Source organism: Nerophis ophidion, linkage group LG24, assembly GCF_033978795.1.
Source record: "Nerophis ophidion isolate RoL-2023_Sa linkage group LG24, RoL_Noph_v1.0, whole genome shotgun sequence".
In the NCBI taxonomy this organism is placed as follows: domain Eukaryota; kingdom Metazoa; phylum Chordata; class Actinopteri; order Syngnathiformes; family Syngnathidae; genus Nerophis; species Nerophis ophidion.
In genome coordinates, this window is record NC_084634.1 from 7,053,085 (window position 1) to 7,070,584 (window position 17,500).

General features: G+C 42.6%; 2 protein-coding genes across 2 annotated transcripts in view; both read left to right on the forward strand.

Moving 5' to 3' along the window:
• LOC133542624 (uncharacterized) overlaps positions 1-1,920 on the forward strand; it is a 10,439-nt gene extending 8,519 nt beyond the window's left edge. The window contains exons 5-7 of the mRNA XM_061886907.1: positions 345-446; positions 514-633; positions 796-1,920. Of these exons, the coding sequence (XP_061742891.1) occupies positions 345-446; positions 514-633; positions 796-1,185 (612 nt within the window). The 3' untranslated portion in view covers positions 1,186-1,920. The remainder of the gene's footprint in view (positions 1-344; positions 447-513; positions 634-795) is intronic.
• A 1,686-nt stretch (positions 1,921-3,606) lies between these two features.
• sgpp1b (sphingosine-1-phosphate phosphatase 1b) overlaps positions 3,607-17,500 on the forward strand; it is a 47,513-nt gene continuing 33,619 nt past the window's right edge. Inside the window, exon 1 of the mRNA XM_061886147.1 lies at positions 3,607-4,577. Coding sequence (XP_061742131.1) covers positions 3,909-4,577 — 669 coding nt within the window. The 5' untranslated portion in view covers positions 3,607-3,908. The remainder of the gene's footprint in view (positions 4,578-17,500) is intronic.

The following is a 17,500-nucleotide window of genomic DNA, read 5'->3' on the forward strand; positions in this document are numbered from 1 at the left end:
TGGCCCTAGTGTGTGAATGTTGTCTGTCTATCTGTGTTGGCCCTGCGATGAGGTGGCGACTTGTCCAGGGTGTACCCCGCCTCCCGCCCGATTGTAGCTGAGATAGGCGCCAGCGCCCCCCGCAACCCCGAAAGGGAATAAGCGGTAGAAAATGGATGGATAATTATTATACCAAGTAATACATTGCAAGAATTGGTTTGAATTGGTCTGAATCGTACCGTCACCCCAGGAATCGGATTCGGATCAAATGGTTAGGTGCCCAAAGATCCACCCCCCTCGTCTCTGGACTGATTGAACAATAAGCTTGGAAACCGAACTTTACAACCTGGCTTCTTTCCCTGCAGGAGCGTGAGGAGGATGTGAAGCTTCAGCTCGTCCGACACACTCCCGGGCTTTCAGACAATCTGAGGACCAGCAGCGGCTACGCCAAACTTAGCCAAGCAAAGGTTAGCATATTAGCTGTGGGTGAACGTGGTCTCCTCTGACGGTGCTGATGAAATGCGTGTCTTGCAGCAGCCTCTTCCCTCTGGAGAGAGACCAAACCATTCAACGACGTCGAAAGTCGCTTACTTCAAGAGGAAATATGCGGAGGAGGAGGTTCTGCACGGACGCCTACGAGGATATTTTCAAAAAGTACCTCGCATTGTCTGCTCTCGTTTATTCAAAAGTCAGAGAGTTCCTCTTGTTCCGATGCAGATGATACCTTGGCTCTGAGGGCAGAATGGATGTTGCCATGACGGAGAAACGTCTTTGTTGTTGTCTTCAAGTGTCTTGTTATGTCTCTCGGTTGTGCAGCACCTGATCCTGCAGGAGGACAGGGGCTGCATCCTCAAGTTGTCCCTGGAGAAGCTGAGGTTCCTGGACGACCCCGAGGCCTACCTGCGGCGCTCCGTCCTCATCAACAACCTGCTGAGGAAGATCCACCATGAGGAGGGGTATGATGACGTAGAGGAGGAAGAGGGGATGGTGGGCGAGGGCGGGATGTACTCCGACAGGAAGCGGTTGAAAGTGCTGGTCGGCGACTGCTGCTCGCCGTCCCTGAGCCTCGAGGAGCTGCAGCGTTACCGTCTGGTGCCGTGCTGTCCGTCGGCAGGCTGCCTCTGCGGGCTGGACTCCGGCCCGGGCCTGGAACCGCTGGAAGCGGATCACCGGCTGCTGCTGTACAACTTGGACGACCACGGCTGACGAAGGCCCTGATGGCGTCCGAACGCTGAGAAACCGACCGTGAATGAACCACTAGAAGCTTCTCGAAGCTAAGGGACAGCCATTGTTCCTCTGCCTCAGGACCAAAGGCCAAACTGTCCCAGCACCATTTATGGACTTCTTCTCTTGCTGTGAAGTGAGCTCCTTCAGGGACCTTTGGATGCTCCTGTGAAGATTTCTTTCTTATCGTTCGTGTTTCTTTCTGTGACATCGTGCAAAGTCCATCTTGCCCGTGGGTAAAGTGACGCTCCCCTGTGGCCGCTCGCTTGTCTCCCCAGGCTCTCTGCTGCTCTCTGCTGGAGAAAGCCGGACATTGCAGCCAAGGATGTTTTTGTTTGTTGGATAAACAGAGTTAAAGCAGAGTCCCTTTAAATTTGTACATTTTTATAGTTTCCTACGGCTTGGAGAGTTTTTACGGCTGGTTCAATCAATCAATGTGCTCTGTAAAGTCTGCTTCGTGTCAACAACTTGTTCATCCTTGCTGAAGCGTTCTGTTGTTCTGTCAGTTCATGGTCTTTAACAGTGTTTATTCCTATGACTCCTGTGAAAATACAACAAAATATCAAAGAGAAATTGAATATTTTATCTCAAATATATATATTTTGATGAAATAATTGTTGCACTGATGATATTTGACCAATCAGTCCTTTATGATTGTTACAATGTACGAATGGATGCTCAGTGTGTGTCTGTCATCCAATGCCTTTCTGTGTGCCGTGGTCCAAAAAAACTATTTTTCTGAAGTGGAAATACTCTTTTATGTATTGCCGTCGCTCTGGATACTATGATCAGTGACATCACTAATACCCTTCAAGGGTGAAAACTCAAAAACCTTGAACCTTCCACTTAAAAACCCACAGCCTTGTGCTACTTTGTGTATTCTTGGAATGGGGTTCAGTGAATATTCACGCTGTATTTGAACATAGGAACAATAATATCGCTGTGCTTTAATCAAGTAATTATTTGGCGTACCACTCGAAGGAGAAGGCATTTGACCGTGTGCCTCGCAGTGTCCTGTGGGGGTTGCTCAGGAGTACTGGGTCAAGGGTCCGTTGCTACGGACCAGTCGGTCCCTGCACAATCAGAGCAGTCGTCTTGTTCGCATTGCCGGTCGTGAGTCTGACATGTTCACAGTGGACAAATTGGACTCCGCCAGGGCTGCTCTTTGTCACCGGTCCGGTTCATTATTTTTATGGACAAAATTTATTGCCGCAGTCAGGTTGAGGTGGCCAGGGGATCGCATCTCTGCTTTCTGCAGATGATTGGCTCCATCAGACTGGGACCTCCAGCATTCACTGGGGCGGTTTGCAGCCTAATGTGAAACTGCTGGGATAAGAATCAGCACTTCCAAATCTCAGGCCATGGTTTTCAGTCTGAAAAGGGTGGACTGCGACCCCCCAAGTTGAGAGTGAAGTTCTGCCTCAAGTAGAGGAGTTCAAGTATCTTGGGGTCTTGTTCACAAGAAAGGGAAGAATGGAATGCGAGATTGACCAGAGGATCGGCGCAGCGTCTACATTTAGATTAGATTAGATTAGATAGTACTTTATTTATTCCGTCAGGAGAGTTCCTTCAGGAAAATTACAATTTTCAGCACAATCCCATTCAAGATCAGACAAACATTACAGGGAGACAGAACAGGATCGCTGACGGGTCTGCCGGCTTCCAGCGCCCCTTACAAAAAAGATGACATACAGGTAAACAGGGGGGGGGATGGGACCGTAGATCGACCGGTAAATTGAGAGCTTTGCCTTCCGGCTCAGCTCCTTCTTCACCACAACGGATCGGTACAACGTCCGCATTACTGATGACGCCGCACCGATCCGCCTGTCGATCTCACGATCCACTCTTCCCTCACTCGTGAACAAGACTCCTAGGTACTTGAACTCCTCCACTTGGGGCAGGGTCTCCTCCCCAACCCGGAGATGGCACTCCACCCTTTTCCGGGCGAGAACCATGGGCCAAGTGTGAAGCGACTGGAATGAGAAATTGTATTTATATACATATTATATATTATTGTCTTTCTAAAACAATGTTTGCTCTTCTTTCTTATATTTACCAATGATAAATGATTTAAAAAGCTTTTTAAACTGGTCTATGTCGGTGCTGTGTTTTATTTCATCCTTTAAACAGTTCCATATTTTGCTATTGTTACACTCATTCGTTTCTGGGTTGTTCTACAATATTTGATCTTAAAAAGTAGCTCTCCTCTTAAATTATAATTCCCTTCTCTATGCATTCGACAGTGTTAGAATAATAACATTTATTAACATTATACTTTTACCGAAGGAGACGATGTTGTGACGGCACAGAGTGGTAGGATCACTCACATCCGGAGGGTGGCGGTAATGCGCCGACTTAGTTTGCAACCGCCAAGGAGAAGAGGAAGAAGAAGAAGAAAGGCGGGTAGCGAGTAAACAGATTGTTGTCATTAGAGCAAGAGTGACCAGCGGGGAGGACGACGACCTATAAGCGAGCACTAAGATGAGCAAAAACCAACATTTTGGTATTTATTAACGTCTCTTTTTTTTAATAACATTGTCTTTTTGACGGGCGTGTCCCACCGCGTTTAAGTCGTCGTAGTTGGAAAACATCGTATTTTTGGCCAAGCTAATGCTAACACCAGCTCGCCTCCGTCGTCCGTCCTCCGTGCGGCCGAAGTAGCCGAGCGTCCGCTTCCTCTTTCCGCCGAGCCGCCCTCCCAAGCCATGGAGAAAAGTAGCCGCCTGCTGGAGCTCCTCCGCTTCCTACGAGACCCCCACCTGGTCGCTCGCTTCCAGCACATTTGCGGGGTGCGAGCGACGCTCTCCAGGAGCGGCGGCGGCGAAGTGGAGCCGAGCGAGGCGCACAACAACGGGGCTTGCTACCACCAACTGGGCGAGGAAACGGCGGCGGTTCGGAAGAGGACGGGCGGTTTAAAGAGCTCCCCCCGCAACGGCTCCCTGCCAACCGGTGTGGCCGAGCACAGCGGGGCCACGACGGATGGAGCTGGGGAAGCCGGCACGGTCAAGCCCCTCCGCAGAAACTCCTTGACCGGGGACGCCGGCCAAGAGTTTCAGGTGGGGAACCGCTTCTTGTACTACCTGTTCACCTTCGGAACCGAGCTGGGCAACGAGTTCTTCTACATCACCTTCTTCCCCTTCCTAATGTGGAACGTGGACGCCTTCGTGAGCCGGCGGCTCATCATGGTGTGGGTGTGGGTCATGTACCTGGGCCAGTGCACCAAGGACGTCTTCCGCTGGTCCAGACCCGCCTCGCCTCCCGTGGTCAAGGTGGAGATGTTCTACAACTCCGAGTACAGCATGCCGTCCACCCACGCCATGTCCGGCACCGCCATTCCCTTTGCCCTCTTCTTCATGACCTGTGGCCGCTGGGAGGTAAGAAGAAACTCTCCCCGGTTCTTCCACCCATTTTAAAGGCTTACTGAAATGAGATGTTCTTATTTAAACGGGGATAGCAGGTCCATTCTATGTGTCATACTTGATCATTTCGCGATATCGCCATATTTTTGCTGAAAGGATTTAGTAGAGAACATCCACGATCTTCAGAAATGCGGACGTTGTACCGATCCGTTGTGGTGAAGAAGGAACTGAGCCGGAAGGCAAAGCTCTCAATTTACCGGTCGATCTACGTTCCCATCCTCACCTATGGTCATGAGCTTTGGGTCATGACCGAAAGGATAAGATCACGGGTACAAGCGGCCGAAATGAGTTTCCTCCGCCGTGTGGCGGGGCTCTCCCTTAGAGATAGGGTGAGAAGCTCTGTCATCCAGGAGGAACTCAAAGTAAAACCGCTGCTCCTTCACATCGAGAGGAGCCAGATGAGGTGGTTCGGGCATCTGGTCAGGATGCCACCCGAACGCCTCCCTAGGGAGGTGTTTAGGGCACGTCCAACCGGTAGGAGGACACGTTTGATTGATTGATTGATACTTTTATTAGTAGATTGCACAGTACAGTACATATTCCGTACAATTGACCACTAAATGGTAACACCCGAATAAGTTTTTCAACTTGTTTGAGTCAGGGTCCACGTTAATCAATTCATGGTTGGGAAGACTATGTCTCCCGGCTGGCCTGGGAACGCCTCGGGATCCCCCGGGAAGAGCTAGGCGAAGTGGCTGGGGAAAGGGAAGTCTGGGCTTCCCTGCTTAGGCTGTTGCCCCCGCGACCCGACCTCGGATAAGCGGAGGAAGATGGATGGATGGACATCCACGATAAGGTTTGCAACTTTTGCTTGCAACAGAAAAGCCCTGCCCTCTACCGGAAGTCGCAGACGATGATGTCACATGTTGATGGCTCCTCACATATTCACATTGTTTTTAATGGGAGCCTCCAACAAAAACAGCTATTCGGACCGAGAAAACGACAATTTCCCCATTAATTTGAGCGAGGATGAAAGATTCGTGTGAGGATATTGACAGCAACCGACTATAAAAAAACAACAATAAAAAAACAACAATAAAAAAACAACAATAAAAAAACGCAATTGCATTACGACGAATTCAGATGTTTTTAGACACATTTACTAGGATAATTCTGGGAAATCTTTCTATTGTGTTGCTAGTGTTTTAGTGAGTTTAACAGTATCCGATAGTCGGAAGTGTGTGTTGACGCCAGTGTCTCAGGGAAGTCGACGGCAGCTCTACGGACGGCACAAGCTCAGCTGATCTCCGGTAAGAAGCGACTTTTTACCACAATTTTCTCACCGAAACCTGCTGGTTGACATTCGGTTGGGATCCATGTTCGCTCTGATCCATAGTAAAGTTTCACCTCCGTGAATTTTAAACAAGGAATCACCGTGTGTTTGTGTGGCTAAAGGCTAAAGCTTCCCATCTCCATCTTTCTACTTTGACTTCTCCAATATTAATTGAACAAATTATAAAAGATTCAGCAACACAGATGTCCAAAATACTGTGTAATTATGCAGTTAAAGCAGACAACTTTTAGCTGTGTGTGTGCGCAGCGCTCATATTTCCTAACAGCCGGTGACGTCAAGCGTACACGTCATCATTACGCGACGTTTTCAAGAAAAAACTTCCGGAAAATTTAAAATTGCAATTTAGTAAACTAAAAAGGCCGTATTGGCATGTGTTGCAATGTTAATATTTCATCATTGATATATAAACTATCAGACTGCGTGGTGGGTAGTAGTGGCTTTCTGTAGGCCTTTAAGAATAAAAAAAAGGAAGTGGTACGGAGTCACTTCTCCTCTGGAGGAAACCGACTAACTTCCTCTTAGCAGGGGTGTCCAAAGTGCGGCCCACGGGTAATTTGTTAAAGGCCTACTGAAATTAGATTTTCTTATTTAAACGGGGATAGCAGGTCCATTCTATGTGTCATACTTGATCATTTCGCGATATTACCTTATTTTTGCTGAAAGGATTTAGTAGAGAACATCCACGATAAAGTTCGCAACTTTTGGTGCTGGTAAAAAAGCCTCACCTTTACCGGAAGTCGCAGACGATGATGTCACAAGGGTGAGGGCTCCTCACGTCCTCACATTGTTTTTAATGAGAGCCTCCAGCAGCAAGAGCTATGCGGACCAGGAAAATGACAATTTCCCCATTAATTTGAGCGAGGATGAAAGATTTGTGGATGATAATATTGATAGCGAAGGAATAGAAAATAAATAAAATAAAAAGCGGCGGCAGTGTGAGCGTTTCAGATATAATTAGACACATTTACTATGATACTTCTGGAAGATCCCTTATCTGCTTATTGTTTTAATAGTGTTTTAGTGAGATTGTAAAGACATACCTGGAGGTTGGGTGGCTGCGGTGAACACGCAGTGTTTCAGAGAGAAGCCGAGTAGCCAAGCTCACAGCTGCCTTTTAAACAGCTACTACAGGGGCACGAATAATCCAATGATGTCTCCGGTAAGATATATATAATAAATAAATAAATGGGTTGTACTTGTATAGGGCTTTTCTATATCACAATTTTCCCATCCAAAAACATGCTGGTTGACGTAGAGAAACATGTTCGCTTGACCGCTCTGTGTTAAAAACAAAGAAACACCGGCTGTGTCTCGGTGCTAAAGGCAGCTGCAATCCACCGCTTTCCACCAACAGCATTCTTCTTTATAGTCTCCATTATTAATTGAACACATTGCAAAAGATTCAGCAACACAGATGTCCAAATTACTGTGTAATTATGCAATGAAAAGAGACGACTTTTAGCCGTAACTGGTGCTGAGCTAATATTTCCTGACAGTCCGTGACGTCACCTGCACGCGTCATCATTCCGCGATGTTTTCAATAAGAAACTCCGCGGGAAATTTAAATTGCAATTTAGTCAACTAAACCGGCCATATTGGCATGTGTTGCAATGTTAATATTTCATCATTGATGTATAAACTATCAGACTGCCTGGTCGGTAGTAGTGGCTTTCAGTAGGCCTTTAACAGCCCTAAGCACATTCTAAAAATATGATTAAAAAACCACAAAACAGAAAAAATGGTATAAAAGAGTAAACAGGTGAAATTTGACAAGAAAATCTTGCAATATTTACTCTAATAACACAAAGGTACCACGCAGGCTGTTATTTTCTTTAAAAAAAAATATATCAAAATCAATGTCACATTAAAGGGGAACATTATCACAATTTCTGAAGGGTTAAAACCAGTAAAAAACAGTTCCCAGTGGCTTATTTTATTTTTTGAAGTTTTTCTCAAAATATTACCCATCACAGAATATCCAGAAAAACGGCTTCAAAGTGCTTGATTTTAACCGTCGTTATATCCACCCGTCCATTATCCTGTGACCACACAGAAACAAACATGGCGGATAGCACAGAAAGGTATAGCGATATTAGCTCGGATTCAGACTCGGATTTCAGCGCCATAAGTGATTCAACAGTTTACGCATGTATTGAAACGGATGGCTGGAGTGTGGAGGCAGGTAGCGTAAACAAAATTAAACAAGAACTGAAGCTATTGAGCCGTATCACGACGAGGAAGCGAGGACGAATTCGGAGATCGCCTTCTAACCGATTGGTATGTGTTTGTTTGGCATTAAATGTGGGTGGAGGGAAAGGCTGGATGCATTTATAGCTACAAATAATATGTACATATGTACATACAGTTAGCCTAAATAGCATGTTAGCATCGATTAGCTTGCAGTCATGCCGTGACCAAATATGTCTGATTAACACACTCCACATAAGTCAATAACATCAACAAAACTCACCTTTGTGCATTCAAGTTTGTTGGACAAAATGAGACAGAAAAAGAAGTGGCATACATCACGTCTTAGGCAACATATCCAGTGGGTTTACCTCGCTCGTCTGCGGGAACAGACTGCCGGCGTCCCTGAATAGCTCACGCACTCCTGCAGATTCAGTGGTGGTCTATTTTCCAATATTGCAGATTTCGATGACTTTATCGTTGGAAATGCATCTGCTTTGAGTGTCGCAGGATATCCACACATACTTGCCATCTCTGTCATAGCATAGCTGTCGTCTGTAAAGTGTGCGGAACAAACTTTCGCATCTTTTGACCAGTGTTGCAACTTGAATCCGTCCCTGTTCATGTTGTTACACCCTCCGACAACACACCGACGAGGCATGGTGTCTCCAAAGTACGGGAAAACAGTCGAAAAAACGGAAAATAACAGAGCTGATTTGACTTGGTGCGTGTCACAAGATTGAGAAAATGGCGGATCGCTTCATGTTGTGACGTCACGGGTGAAAGGCCATCACTCCGACAGGCTATCAATTGAAAGGCTTTTAAATCTCCAAATTCACCCTTTTAGAGTTCGGAAGTCGGTTAAAAAAAAACATTTGGTCTTTTTTCTGGAACATCAAGGTATATATTGACGCTTACATAGGTCTGGTGATAATGTTCCCCTTTAAATATTCCACTTTTGAGATATTTTTGGGGGAAAATGTTGCATGTTTTGTGTTTGCCATATAAAATACAAAGTTGTTTTTTCTAAAGAAGGGCCTAATAAGAACAAACAAAAAACATAGAAAACAATAAAAGGTATAATTGACAGATGGATCTGAAGTTGATCTCAAGATGATTTTGTTTAAAGTAAACAGTAAAAAAAAAAAGTGTTTTATTTTTAATGAGTAGGACCCTTTTAGATCCCCAATAATTTTGGTGTGATTTTTATTTTTTTTTTGGTGTGTGTGTGTCATTGCTAAAAAAATAATAACAAATTGATATCAATGGTGTTATGTGTTGACATTTTTAAGGCTTTGTCACGCCAAATTTCTTCACCCCTAGAACCCCCCCCCCCATTTACTTCCGGGGTCATGATTAATACAGACGTTTTGTTAACGCTATATTATAAAAATATAACGCTATATTATAAAGATACAGACGTTTTGTTAACGCTATATTGTAAAAGAAATTAAAAAACAATTTACAAACACAAGCTATGGGATGATACATTTACTTCCGGGGTCACGATTAATACAGACGTTTTGTTAACGCTATATTATAAAAATATAACGCTATATTATAAAGATACAGACGTTTTGTTAACGCTATATTATAAAAATATAACGCTATATTATAAAGATACAGACGTTTTGTTAACGCTATATTGTAAAAAAAATTAAAAAACAATTTACAAACACAAGCTATGGGATGATACATTTACTTCCGGGGTCACGATTAATACAGACGTTTTGTTAACGTTATATTATAAAAATATAACGCTATATTATAAAGATACAGATGTTTTGTTAACGCTATATTGTAAAAAAAATAAAAAAACAATTTACAAACACAAGCTATGGGATGATACATTTACTTCCGGGGTCACATTTCCTCTTATGTCATCCCATAGCTTGTGTTTGTAAATTGTTTTTTAATTTTTTTTTATAATATAGCGTTAACAAAACGTCTTTATTTTTATAATATAGCGTTATATTTTTATAATGAATGTAGATGAATGTAGGTCCATAAACTGTGAAAAAAATAATACAACAATGCAATATTCAGTGTTGACAGCTAGATTTTTTGTGGACATGTTCCATAAATACCGATGTTAAAGATTTATTTATTTGTGAAGAAATGTTTGAAATTAAGTTGATGAATCCAGATGGATCTCTATTACAATCCCCAAAGAGGGCACTTTAAGTTGATGATTACTTCTATGTGTAGAAATCTTTATTTACAATTGAATCACTTGTTTATTTTTCAACAAGTTTTCTAGTTATTTTTATATCTTTTTTTCAAAATAGTTCAAGAAAGACCACTACAATTGAGCAATATTTTGCTCTGTTATACAATTTAATAAATCAGAAACTGATGACATAGTGCTGTATTTTACTTCTTTATCTCTTTTTTTTTTCAACCAAAAATGCTTTGCTCTTATTAGGGCAGGGGTAGGGAACCTACGGCTCTAGAGCCAGATGTGGCTCTTTTGATGACTGCATCTGGCTCTCGGATAAATCTGAGCTGACATTGCTTAACGTGAGAAGTAATGAATAATCCCACTTGTAATAAGTGTTAAAAATAATGTTCAAAACATATAACATTCTCATGCATTTTTACTCCATCCATCCGTTTACTACCGCACCTGTTCAAGAAGTTGCGTTAAGAAGTTACTTATTTATTATTGGTTAGTGTGGGGCGTGTCCTCCTGGGGGTTCTTCAGACCACCAAGCACCGACATGAGAGCCCGTTTCAGGGTTACAATATTGTTTTATTTTTCAATAAGTCTCTCAGTTGCTTTCCAGCAATTGTATTTTTCTCTTTCGTTCTTGTTCGCGCTCTGGCTCCAGCCCCAACCCCTCCTGGCTGCTGCTTATAACAGAGCGACAGGTGATTAGATAACAAGGCTCAGGTGGGCCATCTACGCAGCTCTCACTGATTTCGAGGCCGGTCCTGGCACACCCCAGTTCGCTGCAGGCCAGCGGGCCACGCCCCCTCCATAGTTAGCTTCAGAATAACAATATTACAAATAATAAGAGACCTATTATACTCTAGAAATGTTGGTCTTACTTAAAAATGCACGTGTTTAGTTGTGTTCAGTGTTAAAACAAAATATTATATGGCTCTTACGGAAATACATTTTTAAATATTTGGCTTTTTGGCTCTCTCAGCCAAAAAGGTTCCCGACCCCGGGATTAGGGGGTACTTGAATAAATTTTTTTTTTCAAAGTTCACAGTGAAAAAAGGTTGAGAACCACTCTTGTAGAGGACTCTAAAGGCAGTGCAGTCACGACAGCCCTTAATAATATCGGCCGGGTGAAAATTGGGACAAATTTGGGAGAATGGTTGCACCGGTAGATTGTCGGGAGGTTCACTGAAATTCAGGAGTCTCCCGGAAAAATCGTGAGGGTTGGCAAGTATGTTGCTAGGGCGGGAAAGCCATTCATGGAAGGTGAATTCATTAAAAAGTGCATGTTAGATTTTTTAAGAAATCTTTTCTTGCGGCTCAGCCTCACCCAGTTTCTGCATCCAGTGGCCCCCCAGGTAAATTGAGTGTGAGACCCCTGCTCTAAGGTAACAGTCCCACGTGCGCCTCTATTTATTTGGGAGGTCCCTGGTTACATCACTTAGGCTGTCTCTGAAGGAAGGGGGGTAATCTCAGCAGCCCCAGTTAGACGTTTTGTTTCGACCGATTATTCAAAAACCTACTTTTCTTACCCCTTGGTACCTGCTGATTTGTATTTGGGATCTGCATAAGTCCTGAAAATGTACATGCGACCTCCATTATAGTCTTCGCCCTAGTCCCTAAGCTCCTTCTCCTTGTTGTGAGGCAGTCCCGTTTCTAATACAAAGTAGAAATGCAAATGTGCTGACACTTGTAGAATCGCCTTGTCTCTGCTCTTGTCTGCGTCACGGCACTTGATGTTCGCCCTTGGCAGTCAGCAGGCCGGTTCTGGACACAAACACTGATACGAGACGATGTCCTTTTGCACAGATAGAAAAATACGACTTCAGCACAATTGATATCATCCATAGCAACGACCTTTAAGCATTAGAGTTGTGTGATAATTTACACATAATTATTCTAAGAAGACGCCCTTTCTGCGGGATTTTATATATACAGACTTGTGGCACTACGTAATGGAAAATGACCGCCAAAAATTGTACTTGGGAAAAACAAATCCTATAAAAAAAATGAAGCTTTCAGTGTAATGTCACTTTCGCACCTGTCATTATACAGCTGGCAGCCACACCAAAAACAGGTTTCCATATGTTGTTATGATCTGCTGTGATCCTGCAGTCTTTGACGTCTTTGGTGGCATCGTTTTCAAAAACTATGAGGGGAAGTTAGTCATAAAAAAAAACAAAAAAAACGCTTTGAAGGTTGACCTAGTTTAGGGCGTAACGTTTATCCAGTCTGTTACCGTGATGGATTAATGTTCCTGCTACAAAACCATGACAAAAAGTATCTTTGGGCGTGGAAAAAGAAACAAATCTCAGCATTTGTAGGTCAAATTAATTAAAGGAGGTGTCAAAAGTTCGATAACGGGAAAAGTGACCTTTACGCTGTCACTCGACAGATAATTTTATCTCCGATCACAACTCATTGACAAGCACAGATAAGACCGCTGACCTCTTCTGAAGACTTTGATGCCAAGTGGTCAAAGTGGTATTACACGTGACTCGGGTGGGACTTTGACCTCGCCGCCTTGGCCTCAAAATGTTTCGCACAGAATGGCAGTGCAGTAAGGCCGAACACATTCGTTGGCCCTTTTTTGTTTAGGGACATTCCCTCCTTCACGAAAGGAAGTAGGGTATTTTTTCGGACCTTAAGGCGCACTTAAAATCCTTTTAATATCTCAAAAATGTACGGAATCATTCTGGGTGCGCTTACCGGCCTCGCAGCAAATTTATTTGGTACGTAGTGTAATGATAAGTGTGACCATATTTGCCAACCCTGTCTCCCGAGTTTCAGTGCCCCTCCTGAAAATCTCCCGGGGAAACCATTCTCCCGATTTTCACCCGGGTGACAATATTGGGGGCGTGTCTTTAGCGTCCTTTCTCACCTGAAAAGGAGACTATTATATATGTCTCCATTATCCATAGGTTTATCTATAACCCATAAAGTAGGCAGGCTCCTAGCTATTTCTCAGCGTGTGTTTATTCCAACCGGCAATTTAATACACTGACACACCACATCCGGATTCCCATCATGTATTGCTTCAAAACTACGGCAAGTAGTAATGTCCAAAAACATAACAGAGACATGGGGACGACGAGTAAGAAGAAGTACGCCTGCAACTTCCAAAATGATTGGAAAAAATAATTTGAGTTCATCCAGCACATCTCGAAGGAGAAGGGGTATGCTGCCTGCAAATTTTGGAGATCAGACTTCTCCATTGAGCGGATTTTATATATAATATATATATATATATATATATATATATATATATATATATATATATATACAATGTGTGTTTGTGTGTGTGTGTAAGAAATACTTGAAATTACATACAGCCCATCTCCCAAATTCAGAGGTCCCAAGGTTGGCAAGTATGAGTGTGACCAGTAGATGGCAGTCACACATTAGCGGTATGTATGGATTGCAGGTCGTTCAATAAATGACGCAAGCAAGTCCAAAACTTTGATGTTTCATTGAGAATATCGAGCATTCCACAAGGCGCTCAAAAATCTGTCTGTTTTTGAGTACGGCTTCGGTAAGCTACAAAGCCGCACCGATTGGATTGTCAGAGCAATGCGGCTACCATAGTCAGACGTACAGTGCTTTAACATACAAGTGTTATTATGATGTGTGTATAAGGACACCAATGGCATATTATCTGACGTTTTGTTTCGACCGATTATTCAAAAACCTGCTTTTCTTACCCCTTGGTACCTGCTGATTTGTATTTGGGATCTGCATAAGTCCTGAAAATGTACGTGCGACCTCCATTATAGTCTTCGCCCTAGTCCCTAAGCTCCTTCTCCTTGTTGTGGGGCAGTCCCGTTTCTAATACAAAGTAGTTTACAGCTCTGACTTATATCTGGCAGTAGACTTGCTACGGAAGTGCTAAAAACTACCGGTACAACAAACACGACGGGGCGAAGACGCTGTCAAAGAGGAGGCACATAAACAAGAGCGCCGATAAAACGGCGCAACCTGAAGAGACGGTCAGGAAGATCGTCTGTAAAACAATCTATGCAACATTTTGACCAAAGAACTACCACTACATGTTGTGTAGATTACAAGGAAGTGTTTACATGTAGAAAAAAAATCATAATATGACCCCTTTGGTGCGCCTTTTGTATGAAAATAGACCAGAATTATCCCGCTCATCGGCCGTGTGCCTTATAATCAGAGGTGGGTAGTAACGCGCTACATTTACTCCGTTACATTTACTTGAGTAACTTTTGGGATAAATTGTACTTCTATGAGTAGTTTTTAAGCAACATACTTTTACTTTTACTTGAGTATATTTATAGAGAAGAAACACTACTTTTACTCCGTTCCATTTATCTACATTCAGCTCGCTACTAGCTACTTTTTTTTAATCGATCTATTAATGTTTGTTTTGGTTAATGACAGAGCTTCAAAGTAGGATCTACACATGCCTGCGTTTCACCAATCACATGCAGTCACTGGTGACGTTGGACCAATCAAACAGAGCCAGGCGGTCACATGACCCGACTTAAACAAGTAAAAAAACGTATTCGGGTGTTACCATTCAGTGGTCAATTGTACGGAATATGTACTGTACTGTGCACTCTACTAATAAAAGTTTCAATCAATCAATCAAAAGTGTAAAGTAAAAAAGACACTTTTTATTTCAACCGTACTTCCCGTCAAAAGCCTAAAGACTGATCGCACAGTTCCTGTCTTCACAATAAAAGTGCCGCTCCATCGCGCCTGCGCTAACAAAATAAGAGTCTCCGAAAGCCAGCGCAAACAAGCTAGCAAGCTACGGAGTTTGCCGCCGATGTATTTCTTGTAAAGTGTATAAAAACTAATATGGAAGCTGGACAGATAAGATGCCAAAAACCAACGACTTTCATGTGGTATTAGACAGAAAAGAGGAACTTTTTTTCTCCTCCATTTGAAAATGTGAACGTCTGATTCCAATCAATGCAAGTCATCAGAATCAGGTAATACACCAACTTATATTCTTGTCTTCATGAAAGATAGGAATCTATATGTTAAACATGCATGTATATTCATTAAAACACCTTCAAAATGTGAACAAAAACGGCAAAATAAATAAATATAAATCATATACTGTATATATAAATGTATGTATATATATATATATATGTATATATATATGTGTGTATGTATATATGAGGTAGATCACCTCGACTTGGTCATTTATTAAGTAATTGATAAACGTTGAAAAACTTATTGGGGTGTTACCATTTAGTGGTCAATTGTACGGAATATGTACTGTACTGTGCAATCTACTAATACAAGTTTTAATCAATCAATCAATCAAATCAATGAAAGCCTACTGAGGCTATGGTGCTGTTAAGTTATTGTGGCTCAATGTGCCATTTTTTCATTTTATTTTAATGTACTATTATTTAATATATATTATTGTTTTAGTTGCTTAAGCGATATTCCTGGCTCTGAATTTGCTCATTGTTATTTTTATGTTTTTGTGCATTATTTGTTGCCGTAATCAGGTTACTCATCAGTTACTCAGTACTTGAGTAGTTTTTTCACAACATACTTTTTACTTTTACTCAAGTAAATATTTGGGTGACTACTCCTTACTTTTACTTGAGTAATACATCTCTAAAGTAACAGTACGCTTACTTGAGTACAATTTCTGGCTACTCTACCCACCTCTGCTTATAATCGAGTGCGCCCTAAAAATACGGTAAATAGAAATAGTCAGTTCTTGGGTCAAACTGGGGTCGTCGTCATATCTTAAAGGGGAACTGCATATTTTTGGGATTTTTGCCAATCGTTGACAATCAGAATGAAAGACACGATGAGAGATGTAAAAATTGTTTTAAAGCATTCAAACTGGTGAATAAACGGAACTAAAAGTCTGTTTACAGCAAAACCCCATCCAAAAAGCTCCAACAATACTCCATTTAAAATTTGTGACTTGAGTAATAACCAAGTATTTGTGATATTGTTATTATAAATGCTAACGCAGACCAACTATATACGTGATCTCTATCGTGAAACTTTATTGGAGATCATAAATCATGCCTCTCACCTGGATAGAAGAAGGCTGAGGATGCATTCCGACAAGTTGGTGCACTTTGACAACCAATTTAGACCTGGTAATGGCGAAAACGACATGAAAAGACCCCTGGTTTCACCGTTTTTTTGGGGTGAGGATTATTTAATCCAAAACGGGAATATAACAAGATTCTAGCAGTCGGCATCCTAATAAGTTAAAGTTAAAGTGCCAATGATTGCCACACACACACACACCAAGTGTGGCAAAATTATTTGACCCATCACCCTTGATCACCCCCTGGGAGATGAGGGGAGTAGTGAGCAGCAGATGTGGCCGCGCCCGGGAATCATTTTGGCGATTTAACCCCCAATTCCAACCTTTTGATGCTGAGTGCCAAGCAGGGAGGTAATGGGTCCCATTTTCACTCGGCCGTGGTTTGACAGCAGACCTCGCACAGTAAGTGATGTTTTATTATCGAATAGAAAGTACTTTAATTGATCTTTGGGGGAAATTCCGCACCACAGTTCGCTCACAATAGACAATAAACACTATACAGCATTGTTCACATGTGAATAATATAAATATATTCTACATTTAAGTGCAGTCAAGAAGGAACATATGAATTATATAGTCTGATGGCTGTCTTGGATCCGCTTGAACTGAACTCTCGCGGCTGTGTTGGAGCCACTATGGATTGAATTTTCACAGTATCATGTTAGACCCGCTCGACATCCATTGCTTTCGGTCCCCTAGAGGGGGTGGGGGGGTTGCCCACATCTGAGGTCCTCTCCAAGGTTTCTCATAGTCAGCATTGTCACTGGCGTTCCACTGGATGTGAATTCTCCCTGCCCACTGGGTGTGAGTTTTCCTTGCCCTTTTATGGGTTCTTCCGAGGATGTTGTAGTCGTAATGATTTGTGCAGTCCTTTGAGACATTTGTGATTTGGGGCTATATAAATAAACATTGATTGATTGATTGATTATGTTTTATATTATGAATGTGAGTGTGAATGTTGTCTGTCTATCTGTGTTGGCCCTGCGATGAGGTGGCGACTTGTCCAGGGTGTACCCCGCCTTCCGCCCGATTGTAGCTGAGATAGGCGCCAGCGCCCCCCCGCGACCCCGAAAGGGAATAAGCGGTAGAAAATGGATGGATGGATTATGTTTGTTGGCTCTCATGAAGTCTGCAGTGAGTTATAATCAGTAATGTTTTTGGGGGGAAGCGAA